The 23,225-nt window shown below is 39.4% G+C and overlaps 1 protein-coding gene across 4 annotated transcripts; it reads left to right on the forward strand.

Annotated features, from left to right (window-relative positions):
- Positions 1-5,765: 5,765 nt before the first annotated feature.
- GARIN2 (golgi associated RAB2 interactor family member 2) lies at positions 5,766-15,381 on the forward strand. Of its 4 annotated transcripts, none has more exons than XM_061380218.1 (7): positions 5,766-5,837; positions 6,928-7,071; positions 8,614-8,816; positions 9,400-9,664; positions 11,674-11,915; positions 12,477-12,523; positions 15,101-15,381. In XM_061380218.1, the coding sequence occupies exons 2-7, from the start codon at positions 6,937-6,939 to the stop codon at positions 15,175-15,177; spliced, it is 969 nt and encodes a 322-aa protein (XP_061236202.1). In that variant the 5' UTR covers positions 5,766-5,837; positions 6,928-6,936; the 3' UTR covers positions 15,178-15,381. The 4 variants fall into 4 exon arrangements, with proteins under 4 accessions (XP_061236202.1, XP_061236201.1, XP_061236203.1 ...); XM_061380217.1 differs by lacking the exon at positions 5,766-5,837 and adding an exon at positions 5,905-6,135; XM_061380219.1 differs by lacking the exons at positions 5,766-5,837; positions 15,101-15,381 and adding exons at positions 5,905-6,135; positions 14,368-15,059.
- The last annotated feature ends 7,844 nt before the right edge of the window (positions 15,382-23,225 follow it).

Genomic DNA, 23,225 nt, shown 5'->3' on the forward strand with positions numbered 1-23,225 from the left:
AGCTGTATAGGTAACATAATTGCTATTATTTACTCAGAGTAAAAAAATCCTTGTTATTCCTACTGTTTCCTTTTAGTCACTTTTTTCTGGGTTATTTTTTTTTTTCCAAAGTTGACTTTTGTTTGATAGTAAGTATAACCCAGCCTCCACTTGGAAAGGTGAGTGCCATGCTGGCTTTAAACGCAGCACTGACATGCAGAAACTTCTTGGCTGATTCATGGGGAGGAAAAGCCTGTGTGTTTTGCAAATGTTACAACCTCATGATCTAGTTTCTGAAAGGGCTTAGTGACTCATGTTCAGCATTAGATTAAGACTTGAAACCATGCCATGTTGCACACAGGCTGACAAAGCTCTTGGAATGTAAAGTGTTCAAAAAGGCAATGCACAGATGCACAGTAGCTCTCTAGTTGTTGGACTGGTCTGCCAGGGATTACTTGCTCCATCCCAGCATTGTACAGCGACATCCAGTATGGTCAGTCCCTATGCAAGGGCTTCTGCATTTGCATGAACCCAATTTGGGTTTAAAAATACAGGCAGCCAACTTAATTTTTGCAGAGTTAATTCACAACAAAACCAAAACCTGACTGCACACCAGTAACTCCACAGATAATCTCAACATAACAGAGAAAGCAAATGCATTGGCACAATGTTGATAACCAGGGATTCAAAAGTAGAAGTAACTTCAAGAAAAATATGAAAGAAGTTTGTGTCTGTGCAAAAACCACCTTAGAAACAGCAGCAGGTAAAATCTCAAAACCTTGATGTAATCCTTTTGGAGGTATGGAACTCTGCCAGATGGAGACCCATATCCAGATGCATTTGCTTCCATTAGAAAAACAGAAGCCATATTGCAATACTGACATGTTACCAGCCACTGGCACAAAAAAAGCTGTCCCATTGGACTGACTAGGAAGCATGCAAAGTAGATATTGTGGGTTCCTGACATTCTCCACATGTGGATTTTACTGTGGACCAAGATGGTTTGAAAGGATTCCATTACCAAACAGAAATCAGAACAATCGGTAGGACAAATGAGAGTTAGCACATCAAGGACGTAAAGCTTTTCAGAAACAACACATTATTACCTGTCTGTCGAGAGCATTTCCTAACTAACTCAGATGTTTATCTGTTGTGGCAGTCACCAGTGACTTCATCATTTTGAAATGTTGCGCTGATTGGACCACTAAGGAGGACCTAATTCTGCAACAACATATAGACCAGACACTGGGCCACTGGGCCAGGAGAGGTCAACCCAGATGTTTGCAGACGCAACTTCCTATGCTGGCGATGGCTGGTACCAGCAGGAGAAGGCAGCTTCTGTGGGTCTACTCCAAAAACTGCTGAGGAGACAACAAACTTCCCTGCACTGTGTAGCTTTTGTGCTTTTAGATACATTTATTTTACAAAAATCTCCCCCTTGAAAAGAAGTAGCTGATAGTTCACATCTCAGACACAGTATAAATGCATGATTAGATAATGATCCATCTTTCAAATAGTCCCCCAGCACCCACAGTGTTTATGACAAGAAGTCCCACATTTTCAGTCTGAAGCAGTATCTATCTCCTCTGTTTTGTCCAGAATCTGCCACCTCCTGGTTTTGTTTGATGCCACTTAGCTTTTACATTGAAGCAAAGAGAAGTCATCCTCACTGTACCACCCATAGATGGCAATCATCTAGATTAAGTCTTTCATTTATGTAGTCTGCCCTTTGTGGTCATGTTCTGTCTCTGACAGTCCATAAGTTGGATTATGCTTGTGTTTCTCTTTGCAGCCTGTTCAATTTTACTATATTCTGTCTGAGACAAGGAGACCAGAACTCCACACACATTAAAAGGCATCACTATCATCCTATGTACCCACATAACAATGACTTCTCTTTATTCTCTGCTTCCTAATAGTTCATTTTTGTTCTTCAGTGCTTCTGACCAATGTGGTTTTAAGGACATGAAAATACAGATGACCTTAAAGTCTCATTCTTAATTGGTAGTAATCAACCTAAGAACATAATTATAATGACACTTTCAGAAAAGGTTTTCCTCATAGGCATAATTTTACTTTTATCTCTGTTTTTTCCTCTGTATTTCCTCAGCTGTTTTAAGTCACTTCCACTAATTTTGAGCAACCCACCCACAGTTCTTCTTCCTGATAAATGGGTGTCTTCCTTTACTTTAGCTACCTCAAGTTTATCTGTTAATTGACTGCATTGATTACCTCAGCTGACCATCCATTCTGTACTGCGTGAAAAGACCTTGGGGGGCTTGACAGCTATGCTATAAAATTGATACTTTACCTTATTACATCTTATTCCCCACCTTTTCTTGTGGTTTATTGCCAGTTGGATTGCCCACTGGTGCTGCCAGCCTCTTCAGCTGTGCTTTAGTTTTAGCATGCTGTTGCGTTACTGCCAGGTGACCTAATAAATCCCACCTAAGGCAAGAATACCCTCATGTGTATGAGGAGAAGCTGCAGTGAAAAAAATTGGTTTCCTTTTTCCTATAGCTTTCTTGTATTTGAATGAGGCTGCTGGAACAAGCATGCTCATGGTGAACACTGGTGGTCAGTCTCTTGGGATGTGGCTCTGCAGTGCCCCATGGCAGTTGTGTGTGCTGCACTCAAGGGAATTAGCTCACAGGAATGTGTAGGTGAGAGAACTGGAGGCAATGTTGATTATAGCTGGTTGTTTGGGGAGGGCTATGCCTTTCTGCAAACACAGTCTTATCAGGGCTTTGATGTCAGTGCCAGGTAGCTGTTCATTACAAAAGGTATTGGATAATGAAAATGAAAATGGCCTGAGAGCTACTTATCTGCCAGTCTTTCAGGAGACGAGAGGTACACACACACATGCAATGGTACTTGAACCCATCTAAACAAAAGATAGTGGGCACTGTACATCCATGACTGACTTGCCGTGATTTACTCCCTGCAGGCCAAATCCAATCAGTTTGGCCAATGTGCTATCAAAAGCCGGGGAACAGAAAAGACAGGATTTAATGTGCTCTTGACAGTCTGCATTGCTGAGGAGTCATGTTGCTGCCTTCCCCATTAAATGGAGTTTTTCTAAGAGGTGGTGGCTAGGGTTAGATCAAAATAAAAATAACAAAAATAACAGTCGTGTGTTAAGGGGAGGGATAAAAAGCACACACACAAAGGAGCACAAGCAGGAGGGCAGCTGCATGAATCCAGATAACACCCTGTGCCAGGTACTCCCAAGCACACCACAGGAGCTACCTCTCCACAACAGACCCATCACTACAATGGCACAATGGCAGGCAGGAGCACAAGGTAAAGATTCACAGGGATGCCTTGGCTGGGGCCCTGGCCAGAGCTGTCCCAGGAGTACCTCAGCCCCTGCCCAGGCCTGAAACCTGTTAACACAAAGCAACAGAAGGGGTCTCACAACCACCTTTTCAGATGATGGAAGGTTACTATCTGGGAGTGCAGGACACATTACGGGATGCAGGGGAAAAACGTTTATAGGATTGCATGGGATTTATGAGATGTTGAGGAGAAGAACCAAAAGTGGTGAAAGGAATGGGTGTAAGGGGCTTGGGGAAGAACAGATATATGAAAATAGAGTGATAAAGGGATTAGAAGGGTTGGTCAAGTGTGAACAGTTATGCTTGTCTGGCCATGCCCTGTGCCCTGCCTGATCACTACAATCTGTCCTGTCTTATTAAATGTTGTTTCTAGCTCTTCTCTGGGGTGAGGAACAGGCAAGAAGACCATGGGAGGAGCTAGCTGCTGGGGGGAACAGGGGAGTCCCAGGCAGCTGCTGGAGACACCATGGGGTCTGTGGGTCACATGAGACTCATTTGTGTGTGTCTGTTTGTGTGTATATAGGTGTCTCTGTGGGGGAGAGACCTAGAAAGACCAAGGATCCAGGACCTTTGAACTCCGTGTCCAAAGCTGGCCACTGCAGAGCCTGTGGTGTGTATATGTGCTTTTATATGTGTGTGTTTGAGTGAGGGGTCTGTATCAGCAAAAGGAGTGGAGTTACAGCCTCAGGCGTTCCTATGTCCTGGTGTCAGCATCTGGGGAGGCTGGAATCCAGAGGCCAGATACTGGCAGACTGAGTGCCTGAGCCCAGGTGCTGGAGGGATAAACATTGTATATACATGTCTGTATTTTCCATTAATGGACCTTCAAGCTGATCAGCCAGAGAGGGGAACAGGATAAGGCCACTGGTGCTGTGTTGTGCGAGTGCTGTATACATGTTGTGTGTGCAAGTTTGTGTTGTACGTCCTGGGAGGGAACACATGCTCAGCTTTATTGTTGGTTGCACCTGGGGGCATGTTGCTGCAGCAGCCTCACTTCTATGAGGCTACTGGATTTACCTCATTCCCCACAAAAACCACAGTCTTTGGGGCTCTACTGCTTCTTAAGTGTGTCTTAGCTCAGACTGTCTTTCTTCTGGTATCTGCATACTACATTTACTGTGCAGTACAAGCAAGGGCTGAGTGTATGTGTGTACGGGGTAGGTAGACAGACTTGCACCTTTAGCAGTTTAGGCAAGAGCTGTGACTTCATTGGAGTCAGTCTTCTCCAGGTCAGTCGCTCACTCATGGTGGTGTTTGTAATCATATTTTCATTGGCTAGAGATGGAAAGGGAATTTGGTGTTGAAAAGGGCTTGATGGTGGTGGTTTTGCTAAAGCAATGCTATTTATCCTTCTCTGGCCATGTATATTTCACAGCTGATACCAAGCTGGGAAAGAAAAAGCACCATTGTTTTCCATGCTGGATCAGGGTTGTCTTGAATAGTTAAGAGAACAGAAAGCATTTCTACTGGAAATTGCTATGTCAGTGCATAGTATTATTAGACAGTTCAGAAGCTGTTCTATGGTGGGCCGTACTTAAGCAAGGGACTATGTATACCTGCCCCAAGGAGGCTGTGTACCTGCAAAGAAGATTGCACAGCAATTCTTCAAGCTGTCAGGCAACATAATCCCCATTTTGCAATATTGATTCTGATTCAACCAGCCTGGTGCTCAGTCATGGCCTGAACCCTGTCCAAACACCAGGCCGAGTTGGAAGCAGCAGTGGTATCACATAAGGTGAAAAGGAGGAGTTAATATCATAGGTTGATTATGATATTACCTGGGTGATCTAAAAGGTTACTCCAGTAAAAGAATGTATGTAGAGAAGACAAACTTTACAAACCAGAGCAAGACACATGACCACAAGTGTCATTTTAAATTGGCTCATTAACACTCAGGCCAGGGCCCTGAGTGCACCAATAGGCCCTACCTGCCCTGACCAGCTTCATCTGGTGGGTGGGTCCACCCCACACCCCTTGTAGTTCTGGGTACTACACATAAGCCCTGGCTTGGGCATGTAGTTCTCATAAGAAAGAGGCTATATGTGTATCTATTGCCAGCTCTGATTCCTGGGTGGATTTCCTTGGATGTTTATTACAGTTTTGGCTCCAGTCCTGCTTCCTGCTACTACTGACTGGATTCCTGGAACAAAGTCTCAGGATGGACTTCAGATCAGGTTCTGCATCTTTGTCTTGTCTGTGTCTGTTAGTAGAACCTATTACCACCATCCTGCTCAGCCCATTCACTTTGAATTCTTCAGGATCAGAAAACTATGCCCTGACTGTTCAAGGCAGTGCCTCTGATGAGGTTGCCCTTGGCTCCCAGCTCATCCCTTATGGAGCAGACCATACTGCTCTTCCCTGGCAGCCTGTGCAGCGTGGATAATAGCTGTGCAAAAACCTCTGATACTGTCATGTCCTTGATGTTCTTCTGATACAGGTGAATCTATGTTACCTGTTACCCTATGCCCTGATGCAACCAAGAAACGAAATTGCTGCCAGGACTGCTGAGAGCTCAGCCAGGTGATGTATTGTGATGTCAGCAGTGATGGGGCCAAGTTCTTTCAAACTACCCTGCCTGCCTGTAACAACAACACTTGCTGCCTCACGTGCACAGATTCACGTACTACTTCTCTTCATGTCATTACTTCTTAAAGAAACTCAAGCAGGTAAACAATATCATCAAACCTGTGTACGATGCTGCTGCCAATCTTTGGTTTCTAGTGCTGGGGAAATTCCATCAGGCTCTGCAGAAGGGACTACTGTCTTTTCTTAGATATACTCGTCTGTGTAAGAAATGGATTGATCTAAGTAAAATAAGGTAAAAAGTAATATAAATGAAAAGAATTGGAAGCAGAAGTCTACTCCATCTATTTTTTTTTTAAAAAGCGTGGTAGCAGGGTATTCCTATTCTTGGCATTCTGCTACTTACTGACAAATAATTTGACTTTTCTATCTACTTAGGTTAATAGAAATTAGCTGTTTAATGAAGAGGTATAAAATTTAATTAATGAGTAGCCTTGAATATTATATTTTCCCCTCAATAAGTCAATCAATATTATGTTATTTATTCTCCAGCTTTTGTGTTAAAGTCAGCCTGGTCAGCTGCTGGAGAATTTCTACTTCAGAACATCTCTTAAGTCCTGCCCTCTTCTTGACTCCTAGCAAAAACATGTGAGCCAAGAGGTGCAAATACAGACATCACTATCTACCACTGAGAACAGCTTGAGTGTTTCTACTGTTATTTGCAAATGCAGAAGTTATCTTAACAGTGACAAAAATATATAAAATTACTTGTAAACAAGCAGTATATAATGAAGTATAGACTAGCATTTGTAAGCTAGTGTTTGTAGAGTCACTGGCCCTTTTTCCTTAAATAGTGAATGAGCCAAGAGCTGTGAGAAAGCCTTACTAAGTTCCCTTTTGCACTTGAGATTGCATGTTCTTAAAAATGTATGGTTTGAGGGGGTGAGGTTCTGCTCTTTGCTACTATAATAAAGCCCATCAGAAAGGATTATGGTTGTTTTCATAATTATTGGGGGGAGAGGGTGTGACAATTAAGCCTTTTGCTCTCTATTCCCTTTAACTTGTAATTTTATTTTTTGTTTTGTAGAGAAGCAAGATGAATAGCAAGTTTGATTTAAAGACCATCAGATCAAGTCAGGCATCCATTACCGGTGACCTCCAGAAACTTCTTAGCCAAGGAGAATATGTTCCTTTTACCTCTGCTCCCATCTTAGAAAGCAAGTTTGTCCAGGTAAAAAGTCATTCAAATTAAATTATTTGGCATGCTCAGGATAAAATTGCTTGCAATTATTACCTTTTCCCCCCTATCTCAGCCCAACAGGTATTCCTCATTTGTTTGTTCCTGCTATTCTTTCTTTCTGTTCATTACACATGCATGCATATGTTTCCCCTCTCCTAGAGACTCATTCTGCTCATACTTTAAAGGCAATCGTCCAGAAACCTATCGACAGCAATGCTGCACATTAGAGAAGACAGAATGATGTTTTCACCCTTCCTTGTCAGTAGTTCACTCCTTCCTGTAGCAGCAGCTAGGACTGGCAGCAGCTAGGACTGTTCTAGCAAATTCCTGGTTCTATGCTATCTATCTCATTGTTTTCAGCTACCAACATCAGTTCAACCTAACCTACATGGCAGCTAGCCTTTTCCAGGTAATCCCCCCCTCAGCTGTACCTTGTAGTATCGTGCATGCAATATCACTACCCTGCCTGTCACCTTAAGCACTGGCCAAAGAGCCCCGCAAGAATGCAGCTGCAGTCTACACTTTTACAATACCATTGCATTCACAGCAAGTCTAAAATACCTGAATTCTATTTACATAATATATCTCAGCTCTGATTTCATAGGGTTTCATTACTTCACTTTGTGATAATTGCAACATCCTTCAGTGTTGCCTTGGTTAATTCAATCTTGCATTGTTGATACACATACAGAATATTAGTTAGTTATGAGTCCCCATTTTCAAGATACTTTATGAGCTATCTCTTCCTTATTTATCAGACCTCATCTGCTATCAAGGAAGCAGTTGCTCTAACCAATCAACTCAAGAAAATGGCTCTATTGCTGACTCATTTACATTAAAATAGAAGGAAGAAAAAAAGCCTTTGGTCATTTTTTTTTATACTGTCTCTCACATATGAGAGGAGATTCTACCAGATATTCACTAATTTAATGCACTGTCCTCCCACAGATTTCTTTTCAGGACATGCTTTTTCTCTGGCCATCAAAACCAGATCCTGACAATGGTACACCAAATGTGATTTGATCACATTTATCAACTTTTTTTTATCTCCTTGTGTTTTCTCATTTTTCTTTCTGTAATTTCAAGTCTTACACATAAATTACCTGGGATCACTTTCCTTTCTGTGTCTGTACAGTGTTTAGGAGGACCCTGGTTCATAACCAGGTCTCATTAGTACCACAGTATTGCTGGCAAAGACTGTGAGTCATCAGAACAGTGCCTCTTCCATAATGTGTACAGTAACAAATAATGGTACTCAAGAGGTTTCTGAACACAGCAATCAGATACCAAATTATTTGGACTACATAAGAGCCAGTGATTTCCAGTTCTCCTTTATAATTTTTCAACTTTTCCTTTGTTTTCATTCACATGCATTCCTGTTCCATTATTCCAATTTCTCCTCTATCCTCACCAATCCAATACATAAGCTCTAGGGTCCCCAAGCCAAAACACCATTAAATGTATTGATAGCATATTCTCTGAGAGATCATACAGCAAATGTCAGTGTTGATGGGCTTTGTTGTTGTTGTTCAGGTTAACCGAAGAGGGGAACCGATTTCCATTCATAACCAACCCAGCTGCGTGATCATTGGCATCTGTTCTGCCAATCCCACTTTCCTAATGCCTGAGGTAGTGCTGATAGCATGTGAGGTGTCCATGCTCCCACAAGACACTATGGAAAACTTCTGGAAACTCTCAGAGCCGCCATTCTCCGTGAAACAGCTAGCACTTACCAGGTGAGTTAGAACTGAGAAGGGTTAAATATTTCTTTGAAGAGTGAATGAGAAATGTGAACGTATTTCCCATTTCCATACAGCATTTGCCTTCTTTTAAAGGTCAGTTTATTAACAGATGTCCTACTTGTACTGGCATTGTTCCAGCACTAACACTATAAAGCTAGGAGAAACTCTTAAGTACAAATATTCAGGCCCCACTGCAGTCCTAATTCTAGGCCAATGCTACCCACATGTGTATAGATAGCTTGATGATTACAAATACTTAATACTTTCTAAATATATCAGAAGCTGAAACATAGTAGGAAGACTAGGGGTACAGGTTTGCAATGGAATAAGGTAATGGAATAAAGACACTGTAGAGATGCCAACTTCCTTTACCTCCATTCTGCACACTGCTGCCCAGCATTTCTTCCACAATTAGCTAGGGGCATTTAGGAGAAGAGTGTCTAAATCCACTCAGCAGATCATTTCTATTCCGAATTATCACTTTCAGTCTTACTCTACCTGTAGGTCTGACAGACACAGTATCTTCGAGAGAAATTTCCACTTGTGTTTAATGATCGATTTTCCCCTTTTTTCACAGGCTCTTCCCCTTGAAGTTTGTGGAACTCTCCGTCCACAGCACAATTAATCATCATCTCATGTTGAAATTAGTAAATGGCCACTCCTACTATCTAGAGCTCTGTGCCCCACCAAACCATCAACAATACCTATTCCACCTGTGGCTGCAGCTCATCTCTCTCCTAAAACCCCCTGAAGACATCAGCAATACTAAAGTAAATGTAAAATCCAAGGATTTTGACAAGTGTCCCAAGAAAGTTCCCCGCTCAAATGACCCATCAGAAAAGGTCGGTCTCCAGCAAACAGATATCAAATTTTCAAGCTGACCAATCAGAAAGTATTGCTTGTGCTCATATTCTGAACTATCTCTCAAGTCTAATTTTTTGAGTGCTTTGAAAGAGCTACATTTCTGTTTATCAAGATAGCTGGCTTGTAAACTCCTTGCAGAATGTCAGGGCAATTGGAGAGAGGATGATAGGTGCACCACAGCCCTCCTAAATTTTTGCAATTCAGTAAATAGCATACTACTTATTGTTTGGTGTTCAGCTTTCCCTTATAGTTGGGGACATGTCCTTAAATAGTTCTTTTTGACTGAATTCTACAACCCACTGAAAAAAAGCAGAGAAGGAAAGAAGCAGCACAGCTGAGACCCCTGCAAGAACTGACAACTTATTAAGCAAAGACGGCAAAGTCATTTGATCAATTCAAAGGACAGAAAGAGAAAGTTCTTGAGGGAATTGCTACAGCAAGAAGGCAGAAGACAGCTGCTCACTGTAGTTAAGAGAGAAACAAGGAGAACAGTGAGGGTCAGCTAAAACACTTCAGGTCCTAAACAGAATATTACATAAATAAATTTAACTATAATACAGAAGGGACCTGTTACCTTAGCATCACACTTAGGAAGCAATTGGATGGTTAATGATGTTACTCAACATTACCTAACACTATTTGCCCTAAATTTCAAGCAGATATTTTGTCAGCGCAGGTATCGGTGAGTCTTTAATTTCCATTCAAGCCAGCTCACCCCTTAGCCAAGCACAGCCATGTCCACAGGGAGAAGAGAAAAACAAAATCATATGGCCAGTGCTTAATACTGCGTGTACAGAGACAAGGAACAACTCTGTGTATGTGCAGCAGAAAAGTTACAAGGGAATTAGAAAAATATGATTTCGAGAGAGGAGAAAACTGACAGATGATTCTTTCAAGAAAAAAATCAGTGATGAGGTAAACAGATGACTGAAAACAATCTAGGGGAAAACTAGCATATTCAGATTAGATTTGCTGAAACCATACAGACTTAGCCATACTGGTTACATCAAGAATGCATAGATTTTAAGAAAGTAAGTATAGGATTTATCAATTTTTTTAATTTATATTTTCCTGCTTCAACTATCTGTACACAGACACCTTTCTTCTGGGTTTTCTGTTTTCTCTCTTACCTGATGTCAGACTAGACCCTTGTTCCAACTTCTGGACATAAGCTGGCCTGATATGAATGTCAGTTCCTGCATGTACAGTAGGTATTACTAGTGATTCAGTATACAAAAGTCATGGTCCAGACCTGGAATCTCAATTTTTCTTTGCAGAATAGACGTCTCATGTTCCCAGTCACATTCATCAGTGTTTCAACACCTTGAGGTGTTGCTTGTCACTCACTATGACTTTTCTACTGATAGGTGTTTTTTGGTTTGTTTTTTTTTAGTTTGGATCATTACATCCTCCCTACTCTCTTTCTATTTAGCTAGAGAACTGTCTGCATGTGAGAGACAAGTATCTCTGCCTTAGCTACTTAAAGGCAGGATGCTTAGACAGGTTTTTCCTACGGACCAATCTCAAAATCTGGACAGAGCAGAAAGCAAAGATCTTTTCTCAGCTTCTGAATGTGAGCAAAAAGAGGAGAATACTCTGGAGATAAAGTTATTCTGGACATAAATCAGAAGCAGAGAACTTGGAGGTGAAGCCACAAACAAACCTCAGATGTTAAGCTCTGGACTTGTTATTCCCATGGTGGACTGCATAGTCATCTCTAGGCAAAGCTGTAGGCCAATAATCACCACAAATTGATAATGTAGGAGAAACAGGAGTCTCTCTTTTAGATAAATATATCACATTTCCTTTGGATGGTCTGTCTGACACCCCTATATACAGAATATTCAGTATATAAGGGACTATAGGAAATTACCACAAAGTTCCAGCTGTGCTCATCAGCCTTGTGCACAGCTCTTTTTATTTCTCTTTTTTTTTTTTTTTTTATGTCAGTTGCTCATATCTGTTAATCATTCTTTTTTCCTTTAAGAGGGATGACCCACAAGATGTGCCAAACCTCAAAGCAGAGAAAAAAGTTGTTGTTCAGCAAATCTCTTCCAGCCAAGTTCCTCTCTCAGGTACAGTGGAACCCACAGAAGAGGGTGGAATAAAAGCAGAAATCTTCAACAACCATCTGGAACCAGCAAGGCAGGAAATCACCATGCAGTCAAAGAACATGAATCTTTCTCAGGATATAAAGAAGAGCGAAAGCTCAGAAAGGAGGAAAACTAGGTAGGTATGCTTGGAAAATGAATCTAATATACTTAATTTCTGCTGCTGACTTTGAAAAGTAAAATGTGTCATATTTTTTTGTTTTCAGAAAATATATTATTGCAACACTTCTTCAGGATTACTGTGATTTTCCTAATGCTTTAATGGATTAGGAACCTGAAGAATACAGGATGGGGGTTCCAAGTATCTAGACTTTGATTTCTCAGATGTTCAGGGGCTTTTGGAAGCCACCTGCGCACCCTCCCACACACTGGGTCCACGCAGACAGGAAACAAGTAAAAGCACATGAATGTTCAGTGCTTCAGTGCTGTTATATATAAGCACAGTCTATACCATTCAAGTATCTCTATGTATTAGTGTGCCTGCACTTCAAAACAAGGCTTACTGTATCATATAGCACCTATTTAATGCTGATCCTGGTACATAATGATATTACTAGGCTAAGGCTTCTTCCTGAGTTTCTTGGCAATGGCATTGTGGGGTTTTGTTTGGGTTTTTTTTTCCGACCTACTTTTTTCTTTTTTTTCTTTTTTCTTTTTTTTCTTTTTTTTTTTTTTTTAGGACAAGTACACCAAAGAACAAAAGGGATAAGAAAACACAGACTCCAGGTATGATGGTTTTTCCAATACTGACTCACTTCCCCATCGCTATTCCTAATTCAGTTATAGATGAGAGAAGCCAAAACTTTATAAACTGGGAGTTCCTTAGAACAAATATTCCTATATCCACAAATAGGAATATGTGCCAACAGATCAGCACTTCTCATATTATTAGAAAGTACGCTTTGCTCTTTTCCTGCTGTGATCACATCTCACCTTCCTGGGTTCAGCATCAGGTTTCTCCTAGAAAGGCCTTTGCCTAATGGCAGCCATTACAACTTCACTGCAAAATCAGATAAAACACAGGATGGTGGAAAGGGTAAGAAAGCTGCAGGCCTAGGACAGTTCAAAGTTATAATGTTGGCCCACATCTCCTCTGCTGCTGTGCTGTAAGGCTTCCTCAAAACCCATGTCTGAGCATGAAGTTACCCCCAGATAGTGTGTCTGCAGTGTCCTCTAGCATGAGGTCTGGACTCATATTTTAAGCAGAATGCAGGCATGTTTCATAGCACTCTCCACAATGTCACCCTGTGATTAGCATTAGCATCCTTTCTGACATCCTGCATTTCTGCAAAATCTCTACAGAATATCTAACTAGAACAAGTAAGCACCTAAAGACAGTCTTAACATTCACAGTTCCCCTTTTTTGTCTTCATTTTTTGTCAGTGATTAAACACTGCTATCTATCTATGTCTGCCAAGGAATGATGAAAAACTGGAGCCCTTTAGCTTATTAATGCCACTTACTTTACATTTATACACATCATTATTATGCGAGTGAATTAATCAGTCCCTTAAATAAAAGCTGTTATGGTATTCCTCTGTATACTTCTCCATTTTACTAAGTCACACAAGTTTGAACTAGCTTTTGTTCAATCAGCAACATTTTTTGTGAACATGATTTTCCCGTGTGCTTCTCTTTGTAGCTGGCTGGTGGGCTGCATGCAGTTCACTGTCCTAATTGCCAGTAGGATATCTTAAAGTGATCTCCATGATCTGGAAGAATAAGTATTTTGGTTTATGATATCCTCTCTTTGTGTCCACACATCTCCACTAAAACACATCTATCTGACTGAAAATCTTGTTGCATTTCTCTCTTGATTCGGAGAAAACTCCAGGAACAAACTTGCCAACATACCCTTTGGTATATTAATAATTTTTTAATATCTCATTGCTATGCTCTTTTTCACTCTTTTTCTCTTAATAGCCATTTATTTTGAATTGAAAGTACTGAAAGAGAGCAGTGGGTTATGAGGTAGTATAAATTAGTACATGCTCAAATAATTTATTTCAGCACTCCACATGAAAGGGAGACAAAAAATGACATGTTATTTAGTTGGTAATAACAAATTTGTGCAAAGTCCTAGATTATTATACTCTTCATTTCAAATTCATTTCCTGTATTTTTAAATTCTCTGTGACATACATACAGTGCCAAACACCTAAATTATATTTTCTTGGGCTTAGTGCTAGAGTACTGTGTTTCTTGTGATTGTATTGTGAAAACTGTAATAATGGAGAAATAGTGAAGCAACCAGAACAGAAATGCTTGATATATTTTCCTATTATGCGCATACAATCATTGTATCATTCAGGGGGAAAAAGCGCCTGTCTTGCCAAATCCAGCACTCAGATTTGTTGCATTGAGGGGACGAGACCTGCCTATTTATTCCCATCACTTCCACCCTTAGAGTTTAGTGCCCATTTTGTACTCTATATAAACATATTTTTTAATATTAACTTTGTAGTCAGCAGTGTATTTTCTATAGGGAAGAAAAATATCTGACTGTATTTCCTATTGTTTTCTTTCTGTTATCATCTTTGCTTCTTTCTCTAACTGTTCCTTTTTCCCAGTCATTTACTTTTCAGCTTTTCCTCTCATCAGCTTTCCTGTTCATCTTTTCTAGCTCTAGATTATTCTTTTTCTCACATTCTTTGTTCTTTCAGCTCTACTCTGTGCCTCTTCTTTTTAAGTGGTGCCTTCCTCCAAAGATTTATTCCTCTTCCTGTGTAACTGTGTCTGCTCTTTTGCTCTTTTTCTTCCTTTTCTGATCATGCTTCTCCCAGTCTGCATCCTACTATCAATTCCCGAATTTGCCATATTGAAGCAAATGTAGCGTGTGCTGTTCATGGGCTTCCTTAGACCAGCAGTCCCTCTTGTCGTCTTCTCAGCTACTGGTCTGTCTCCAGAATAGAAATTATCTTCCCATAACCACCAGGCAGCTGAGAAGTGTGACAATATCATGTCAACAGACACCAGCTAGGCACAGCGTTTTTTTACACCTCTCAAATGTTCTTCAAGGACTAAAGATTTCTGCTGTGAGGGGGAGTAGATGAGATGCCTTGTAGGAGTGACTGAGGAAGAATAGCATGGGAGAGACTGGGAAAGGCCAGTTTGGAATACAGAGCACAAATTCTAATAAGCTCCCTACAAAGGCAAATCAATTCCCTCTGGCAAATTAGCTCTTTCTTTGTGGTTCTTGATGGATGCTTATCTCCTCCATCCTTTGCTCTTTTGATTGCTCATGCTTTTTCATTCTCTACTTTTGTGTGCTGTCTTCCTCAGGCTCATTGTATTTCTTTTCAGAAAATTCAAAGAGTGACAAGAAGTCGAGTATGCTGCTTCAAGTAATACCTCGGACATTTTTCACTAAGAAGAAATGAAAGAAAATAAAGCAAAGCATCCTGGACATCAGATGTAGTTGAAACAAGGAAAAGATGTACATGTAGAAGAAAAAATTCCCCTGCAGAGTTCAATGCCACTCGTAACCTCTTACTATTACAATTAATTATTACTGAAATACGAACTCTGCATTTCCCTGTATTAGTTCACAACTAGCAACAACAAATAAATTTTGATCCCTGGCAGTGCAATCTACATTTTTTTCAGGGAGATTTGTAGTTTGCAGCAGAAGGTAAAGAAATAGACACCTGAATTAACCTTATAATCCCTGACTATGGCTTATATTTTTATACAGAGCAGGAGATTTTCTCATGCAAGCAACTTTCAGAACATTTCAGGGGCAGAGTAATACCAGGTAGTGGGCACAAAATCATATTAACATTGGTTTCATTTCTGCCAGTGAATTTCTAAATCAGTGTCAGCAAATTACTTTTACATTTTTTTTTTTCCTTAGCTTCTTCATTTGTAGAATGAGAATAGCCAGACCTCTTTTGAAAATCATCATGCAATGTACCATTGAGAACCGCTGTATAAGAATTTGGTATTGTTGTTACTGTTGTTATTATTGTCCAGCACTATAAACATTGCTATCCTATTGGAATACTGAGACTGTACTTGCTGCACGACAAAGCATTTTGCACTAAGCAAGTGAAATATCTGCTGCTGCTGTTCTTACTACCTGTTGCAGGGGCAATCCTGGGTAGTTTACAGCATGTGCAGTATTTTCTGAAGTTTTGAAGCATAAATTCTGCACAAGCATAGCTAAGTATCCGAGATGAATGCTTTCTGTGTGCTTTCCTTCAAATGAGCACAGAGAGATTCCATAATCCACAACTTCCAATCTATTGTTCCTTGAGAATACAAAACAACTCAATACTCTTTGAGAACAGCCCATGTGTAATCAGATTCCAGTCTAGGAAGGGCTGGCAAATTCAAATTCTAAATATTGCCCAAAACATGAACAAGAGTGAAATATCATTCAATATAACTGGAAATGGCAACATTATTTTCCATGGTGAAAAACAAGTTTCTAGATTCTGTTTAACAATGTAGAAGTTACCGACAAGTAAGAAACTTTCAGGTGTTTCCTAAGAAAATGGTTGTACAGCATATTTTCTGCTGAAGGGACAGTAACTACTTGAATGATATACCATTTATGAAGTGCTGTTGTCCACTACAAGAACAAACAAGTAATACTGCAAATAAGGATCAGTAATAGTTTCTTCAGTGTCATCTACACCTAGACTGGCTGAAGATGCCTACCATCAGTGACTTCACATTAAACTTGCATACTATTAAAATTAAAATTGTAACACTGGGAAATCAATGGTACAGATTTTGAATAATCCTGAGTACACTGCTTTCAAAAGCTGTTTGAATTAATTGGAAATTGTTGTTTTGCTAGCACAGCAGTAATAACTGTGACTGATTTCATATCAAGATATACTGCCCATACCAACTAACATAGAATGGAATTCAGTAAATTAAATATTTCATTAGGAAAACCTCCCTTATAAGCTAAATACCATGTCTGGAGAAGAATTGCACACTACCTACACTACACATTAATAAAAAGAAATTTAGTTTGTGTCCAAACAACCTGCCAATGGATAAGACATCAGACATAACCCAGTCCTAAGGGAAAAGTTAAAATCCATCAAAACAAAGGGATTGGATATTCAAGCATGTTTTGAGAAGTTATTTTGAGATGAGAAACAACATTAATGAGACACGTTCTTTTCAATTCTTACAGCTGAACTGCTGTTAAATAACTGTATTTGCCCCAGTTACATGCATTTGTCATAACAGAAGACAAGCTGATGAGGCAGGTGAAGAAAGAACAAAATACTTCCATAAAGACTTTATGCTGTGGCAAATGGGACAAAGGTTCCCGCTAAGCTCAGGACAGTTGTTCTGAAGTCATTACTGTGGCAATGTGACACTAGAATAATTACAACTCTTGAACATTGTGTTTCTCTTCACTTTCTGGAAAAGCAGATACAGTCCTTCACCTGCAGAAATCTGGGTCAGTCTGAGCATATATTGTGCTGCCAAAAAGTCACTCTTACACACACAGTACCCTAACCTGTGGCCACACTGACAGCACTGCAGAGACAGTGTGTGGGGGATAAAGGATGGCTGCACCATGCAAATGGGAATATTAGCCTCAGTTCACTGGAATCCAGTCTAAAATACTCTCAGCCACCGCTGCAAAGAATGAGCGACATCAGAGTATTGCGCTTCCCAGATTACACTGGGAAGAAGGTTGAATTGCCTGCATTGCAAATGCAGCAAAAAGTGCCTCCTAATTGCTGTGCCTAGAGCAAAGAAAAATAACTCAGCATGGAAGCTTGCTGGGTTACATACTTATAGTCTCATACTGAGCTGATTCAGTAGACTGGTATGCAGTGTTGGCTCAGTGAGACAGTACAGTCTATCAGCTCCTCTGAAAGAAAAATCACTGCTGGGAGAATGACAGTCATTGAAGATCCTGCAAGAAGTAGAGTGTCAAAGCATAATGTGTTTGACTATACCTTTTAGGAAATATTGCAAAAAAGAGCGGTCTTCATGCTATATATATTCCAAAACAGGTTTTGCAACTTTCTATTAAGGTGAAGATTCATGAGAATGGTACAGAACTGTCATTGCAGTTTGTCTAAATGAAGATCAGCTGTACAGCTCTACATAGCTATGTGGAAATTATTATTCTGTTAGTATCAAAATAACTTCTTTCTTCCTTAAGGATAATTGTGTAGCTGTTATCATTTTCCTAGGAAAGGTAAGTATACCAGTTTTGCTTATGGCAACATAGGACAAGTGTATTTTGGTGTATCTTTCATAATTCATTTTCACAAATCAAGCAGCTATGCCTTCATTACTCAAAACGTGCTAATGAAAATCTATTGGCATCTTATGTCTGTAGGGAAGACATTATGCTGGGAGCAGCATGGACTTCTGCAAAGGGACTGGATGCCATACCCGATTATTTTAGTGCCATGACACTCCAGATTCATGCATATGATGAAATAACATATGAAGGATTTTCTGAGCATGTTTCTCTTAGTTTCAGACTATTTCCAATAAAATTTATGCAGTTATGGATTCAAATAAATCAGATTTTAAACATTACTTTAAATGCTGGGGAACAACAGACATGATGGCTGGCAGTTAACTGCCCCAGATGCTGTTTATCATCTGCTGAAAGCAAACCAAATACTAGGGGAACATTCAAACAACAATTTTAAGAAGAATGATTTTGATTCTGCCTCATGTCATATTCAGACATCCATGTTGTTAAAGGTACTGTACAGCATGGTCACAAATCTATCTGTATCAGTAATTAAAGTGCAACAGGGATGCACAAATTGAAAACCTGCACCAAACAAGACTGCTAAATAAAGCATAACAAGCAAGATTATTTCAATGAAGATTTAGAAAAAAGGAACAAGAAAGAAAATTTGGATGTTTATGTTTTACTATATCTCACAGCTATCTTACTGTACATCTAGTCTGCTTTCAAGAGAAAGATTTATTACATTTCACGTTTATAAAATATGTGCAGTATACTGTAGTGTCATACATTTGATTGACAAATATACAAAGCTTAAGGTTTACACTGCAGCATTATGAGATAGGAGGGTTTTGTCATAATTACCACTACTAAGCTGCCTTTTCAGAAAGACAATTGCACCTGGAGAGAATCTAAACCCACAGATGTCATAGGATTTACCTCTTAAGTATTCTCCTTAGATGGTATCAACTGCTGAAACTTCTGTGGTCTTTTTTGTTGGTTCTTCCGCTATTTTCTCACAGATCTGTGAGTTACAGGGGTTTATTTCTTTTTATTTATGTATGTGTATGAGAATAAGAAAAGAAGCTGAGAATAAGAAAAGAGTAAAAATAGTAGCAATAAAAACTGGCTTTTGCCCTGTATTTACAGATTAAGACAAAGTAATCAAACTGTCAGGTAAACCCAGTAAAAAAAGTATATGCAACTTGACAGCAAAGGATGTTATCAGTAAAATCCAAACATGAACTTGTCTTGACTTTGGGCTGTAAGTTACATCCAGCTTGCAAATGGCAAATCAGGGAAGAACAGAGTGCATCTTGGTACAAATTAATAATTTTTATAAATAGAAAAGCAGGATTTCTTTTCCAGAAAGACTTAAATATGTCCTTTAGATCTTTCCAGATGTATTCAAGATCAAACAAAAGATGAAGACTCGTGCAAAGGAAGGCACGCAGACAACTGCAACAATATCAAAAAGATACACAGGTATACAAACATAAAGAGAGTAACATACAAAACCAAGGAGAAACTACTGAAGGAAGAACAAGAAGCAGCAAACATATAAAGAGACAGATAAGGTAATCATAATTTGAGTATAACTTAAAAGGGGAAGGGAAAACAGTGGCAAGAAAGATAATTTTTATTGTTCATTATTTTTCTGGATTAGAAATAGTGTCCCAACCTGTTACATTAACAACCTCACTTCCAGGTTTAATTTAGGTCACCCATCTTCTGGGAATGATTCCTATTTCTGGATTTAAGACCTCTCACTGACAGATTAGTACTCCCAGGCTTGAGACCTCTCATACGGAGATTAATCTTTTTGTACAGCTGAACTTCTCTTGGATTTATGACCCTATTTGTAAATACTGTGACCTTACTTAAAGTTGTGCAATTTCGGATCTGAAGGATTAAGGAGTGGCAAAGGATATTAGAAGACAGTGAGGAAGATGTTTCAGTCACTTAGAGGAACATGAGTGCAAAATGTTGTTACTGGATAGGAAGTAAGAAATAGTTCTAGTGCTTTCAGAGAGAAAAACATGACTGTATTTGAATCCTTGGTATTTCTTGTCTTAGTTAAAGGAAGACTGAAATTAAATTGGACTGCTGTATTAATTGCAAAATTCAGGGTTTCTGTTACTGGGTTGTGGAGGCCAAGAGATGTGGTTTTTTTCCCTTGCTTAGCAGTCGATTTAGCTTTTGGACTGTTGTGTATTGCACTCTTCTTTGGAACACTAGGTACTAAACACAGCAGGCCTACAGGTGGCCTAGTGCTGCTATTATATTCTTTCATACTGCTGGTGCATGTGTCCTACATAGGGTTAAAACAATCACTAGGTTTGTAATCAGGAGACATCAGATTGCTGTAAATCAAACTGGAAAGACCATTGTGAGAGATACTGCCACTTCCTCTGCAACACAGGGAGAATGTACAGGTAAAGTGTGAGCAGGAAGGAACTTCCTTTCCTTCATATTTAGTTAAAGGTGACTTTTAAATGTGATTATCCAAGATATAAGCTATCAATACCTAAAGGCCAAGGGAAAAATCCCTGTGAAGTTCTCAGAGACAGAAGGAAAAGAGTCTATTTAAATAGATGCCAGACATAAAAGCAGAGATAAAGAGAACATAACTTCTAAAAACCTGGCAAGAATGAAAGATCAAGAAGGAAAGGGTAATAAAGATAATTTAAAATAAAATAAAGTAAGATAAACCACACACAAACACAAACACACACACACACACACACACACAAAACAACAACCAAAAAGCAAAACCCAACCCAAACCAAACAAACATGGAAACACCCCAAAAAATCAAACCCAGCAGACTGGTCAAGAAAGAGGATGACATAACAGAGTCTGACATCAAGCAGGAAAGAATTATTTAGGGATTGCATAAAAAAAATGTTCTAGCAAATAGAGGGATAACACCAGCTTGGAAGGGATCCAAGATGAAGTTGGAAGAGAAAGTACATCTGCTGTAGAATGGTTGTTCAGTGAGTTTAGAGATAAAGAGTTTAGAGATAAAGGGGAGGAGAGTGATGGGACAGACAGATGGGGATTAGTTCCCCAGCCTTCACTGACATAAGCACTGTGGCTCTTCTGACTGAGCATTCCTTTTTGTGTCAGTCTACAGAGCCACTCGTGCTGTAAAGCATAAATTCAGTTAAACAGTGACATAAAAGGGAATTTTTACCCTTCCGTGATTTTTCATTTCCCCTCCAGAGGGCAATGGTTTCAAAGAAAAGATTTTGTTCTATGTTAGGCTGACGCCTCAGTCTGAGACAGATTTTTGTTTTCTTTTCAGTTGATTACAATCAGCCAGATTTAGACTGATCAAAAGTTATATCTGCACCTCTTTGGCAAACACTGACAGTAATTCAAATTCAATTTATCAAAGATGAGCATTTTCTTTGTTAAAAAAAAAAAAATTTCTGTGGAATGAATGCATCAATCTAAAAAAGAAGGTTCTTCAATAATAAATTGCCTAAACACATTGGCTCTGTAGCTGCAAGCATGCTTCAATGTTCCTGTAGTCTCATAATCCCTGATAGTAAAATCATAGAAAAATCATGTTTAAAATGAAAATGTTCTAGGATCTAAGCTCACAAAAGGTATCACTTGGATATTTCTTTTCAACTCCTTTCTGCTTAAAAATGCTAACTGACAACTTTGAACAAGAGATGGAACAGTAAGGTTTGTAGTGCTTTGGTAAATCATTTTCTCATTCCTTCAAGAGCTCTTAGTAGATACTACATAAAAAAAAATAATTAGCTAAAATGAAACAAAGTAAGACTAAAAAGTTTTGGTTTTCCCAATCATCTTTCTGTTGTCCTCCTTCATCTCCCATTTGCCTTTCTTCTCTGTATCTTTTTTTAATTATTCTCATATTTTGTTAAATTCAAGGCAAAATTATTTTCTCACAGCCATTTTTGTATCCTCAGCATATCACCAAATAGCACCCACAAGGCAAAATGAACCATCAGGTCGGTCCATTTAAATTGGTAACACAATAATTTAAAAAAGAAAGGTTGTTTGGGTCTTCACAAGTAGCAATGCTGATCCTGTGTGCTATTGTGAAATATTTTCAGGTATGACAGTTTCTTTGCCTAACAGAATATTTTAATCTGTGGATACAATTAGCCAAGCACACCTCATTCAAATATCTTATGAATGGATTTGCCAGCTGGGCATGGCTAATATTAGGGTTTGTGAAAGCCCAAGGGAGGAGATTGGTTACCAAAGAAACAAACAGATCTTTAAGCAGATATATGCAAGGATATCCCAAGCTCAGTCTTAAACCTGCTCTGCTAAACCCTTTCTGGCAAAAGATTAAAACCAGCTACAGAGAGAAAAGAGTAAAGGAGAGAAACAGAAACTGATGTGAATCCCTCTCTGCTCTACAAGTTGCGCAACAGTTAAATAAAATTCCCTTACCCTGGTTTAAAAACTGGCTACTGGTCAACATGCACACTGGAGGCAATGAGATTTTCTGTGAGAGGAAGAAGAAATGCCATCAGCTCAAGGGAAACTGTAATCAGAGTTTTTGTTAAATCTACCCAACCTTGCATGCAGAAAAAACAGTAAACTGGCAGTCAGTTTGGATGAGGATGACAACAGTCAACAGCCAACTGACGAACTACCAAGTAGCTAGTTTTCTGCAGCCATTATATCTTAAAGGCAAGTATCATATTTTGAAAAATCCCATTTCTGGTTCTCATGTTCTTTGCCTAAGTAGTTTGTAAAAAAGGGTTCATGTGAATTTTCACCATTTGCATATTAAGGTGAAAAGAACCATGCAGGATGCTGCTCAGACATGAATTACAAATGTCATGTTTTCCCTCCTTTTTATTTTTCAAGTACACAATTCTGCAGTCTAACAACATTTGTATTCTCTGCAGCGCTGCAGTTTTGCTCACTTGGTACAAAGACCCTTGTTATTGGTCAGAACAGAAATAACTGGTTAAACACAGATACAATGCGTTGCTGCCCTGAGCACAGCAAACAAGACATCCCAAAGAGTCTGAGTCTCAGTGTGAAGAAGTGCAACACTTTCAGTTTCCTCTGCAGGTAGCTGGGCAGGATGTATCAGGTCAGCTGGCCTTTCCATATGGCAAAGAAAGAAAACCCTGGAAATCTGGTGGTTGTTTTTTGGACCATGGTATAGGGTAAAATTAGAGGAAGTTCAAACTCTATCTGGAGTTCACTATGGAGAATGATGCAAAGTTAAATGACATA

The sequence above is a fragment of the Neopsephotus bourkii genome, unplaced genomic scaffold (assembly GCF_033783945.1).
Source record: "Neopsephotus bourkii isolate Nb327-2 ecotype Australia unplaced genomic scaffold, CSIRO-AGI_Nbou_v1 NB_1792, whole genome shotgun sequence".
Taxonomy (NCBI): domain Eukaryota; kingdom Metazoa; phylum Chordata; class Aves; order Psittaciformes; family Psittacidae; genus Neopsephotus; species Neopsephotus bourkii.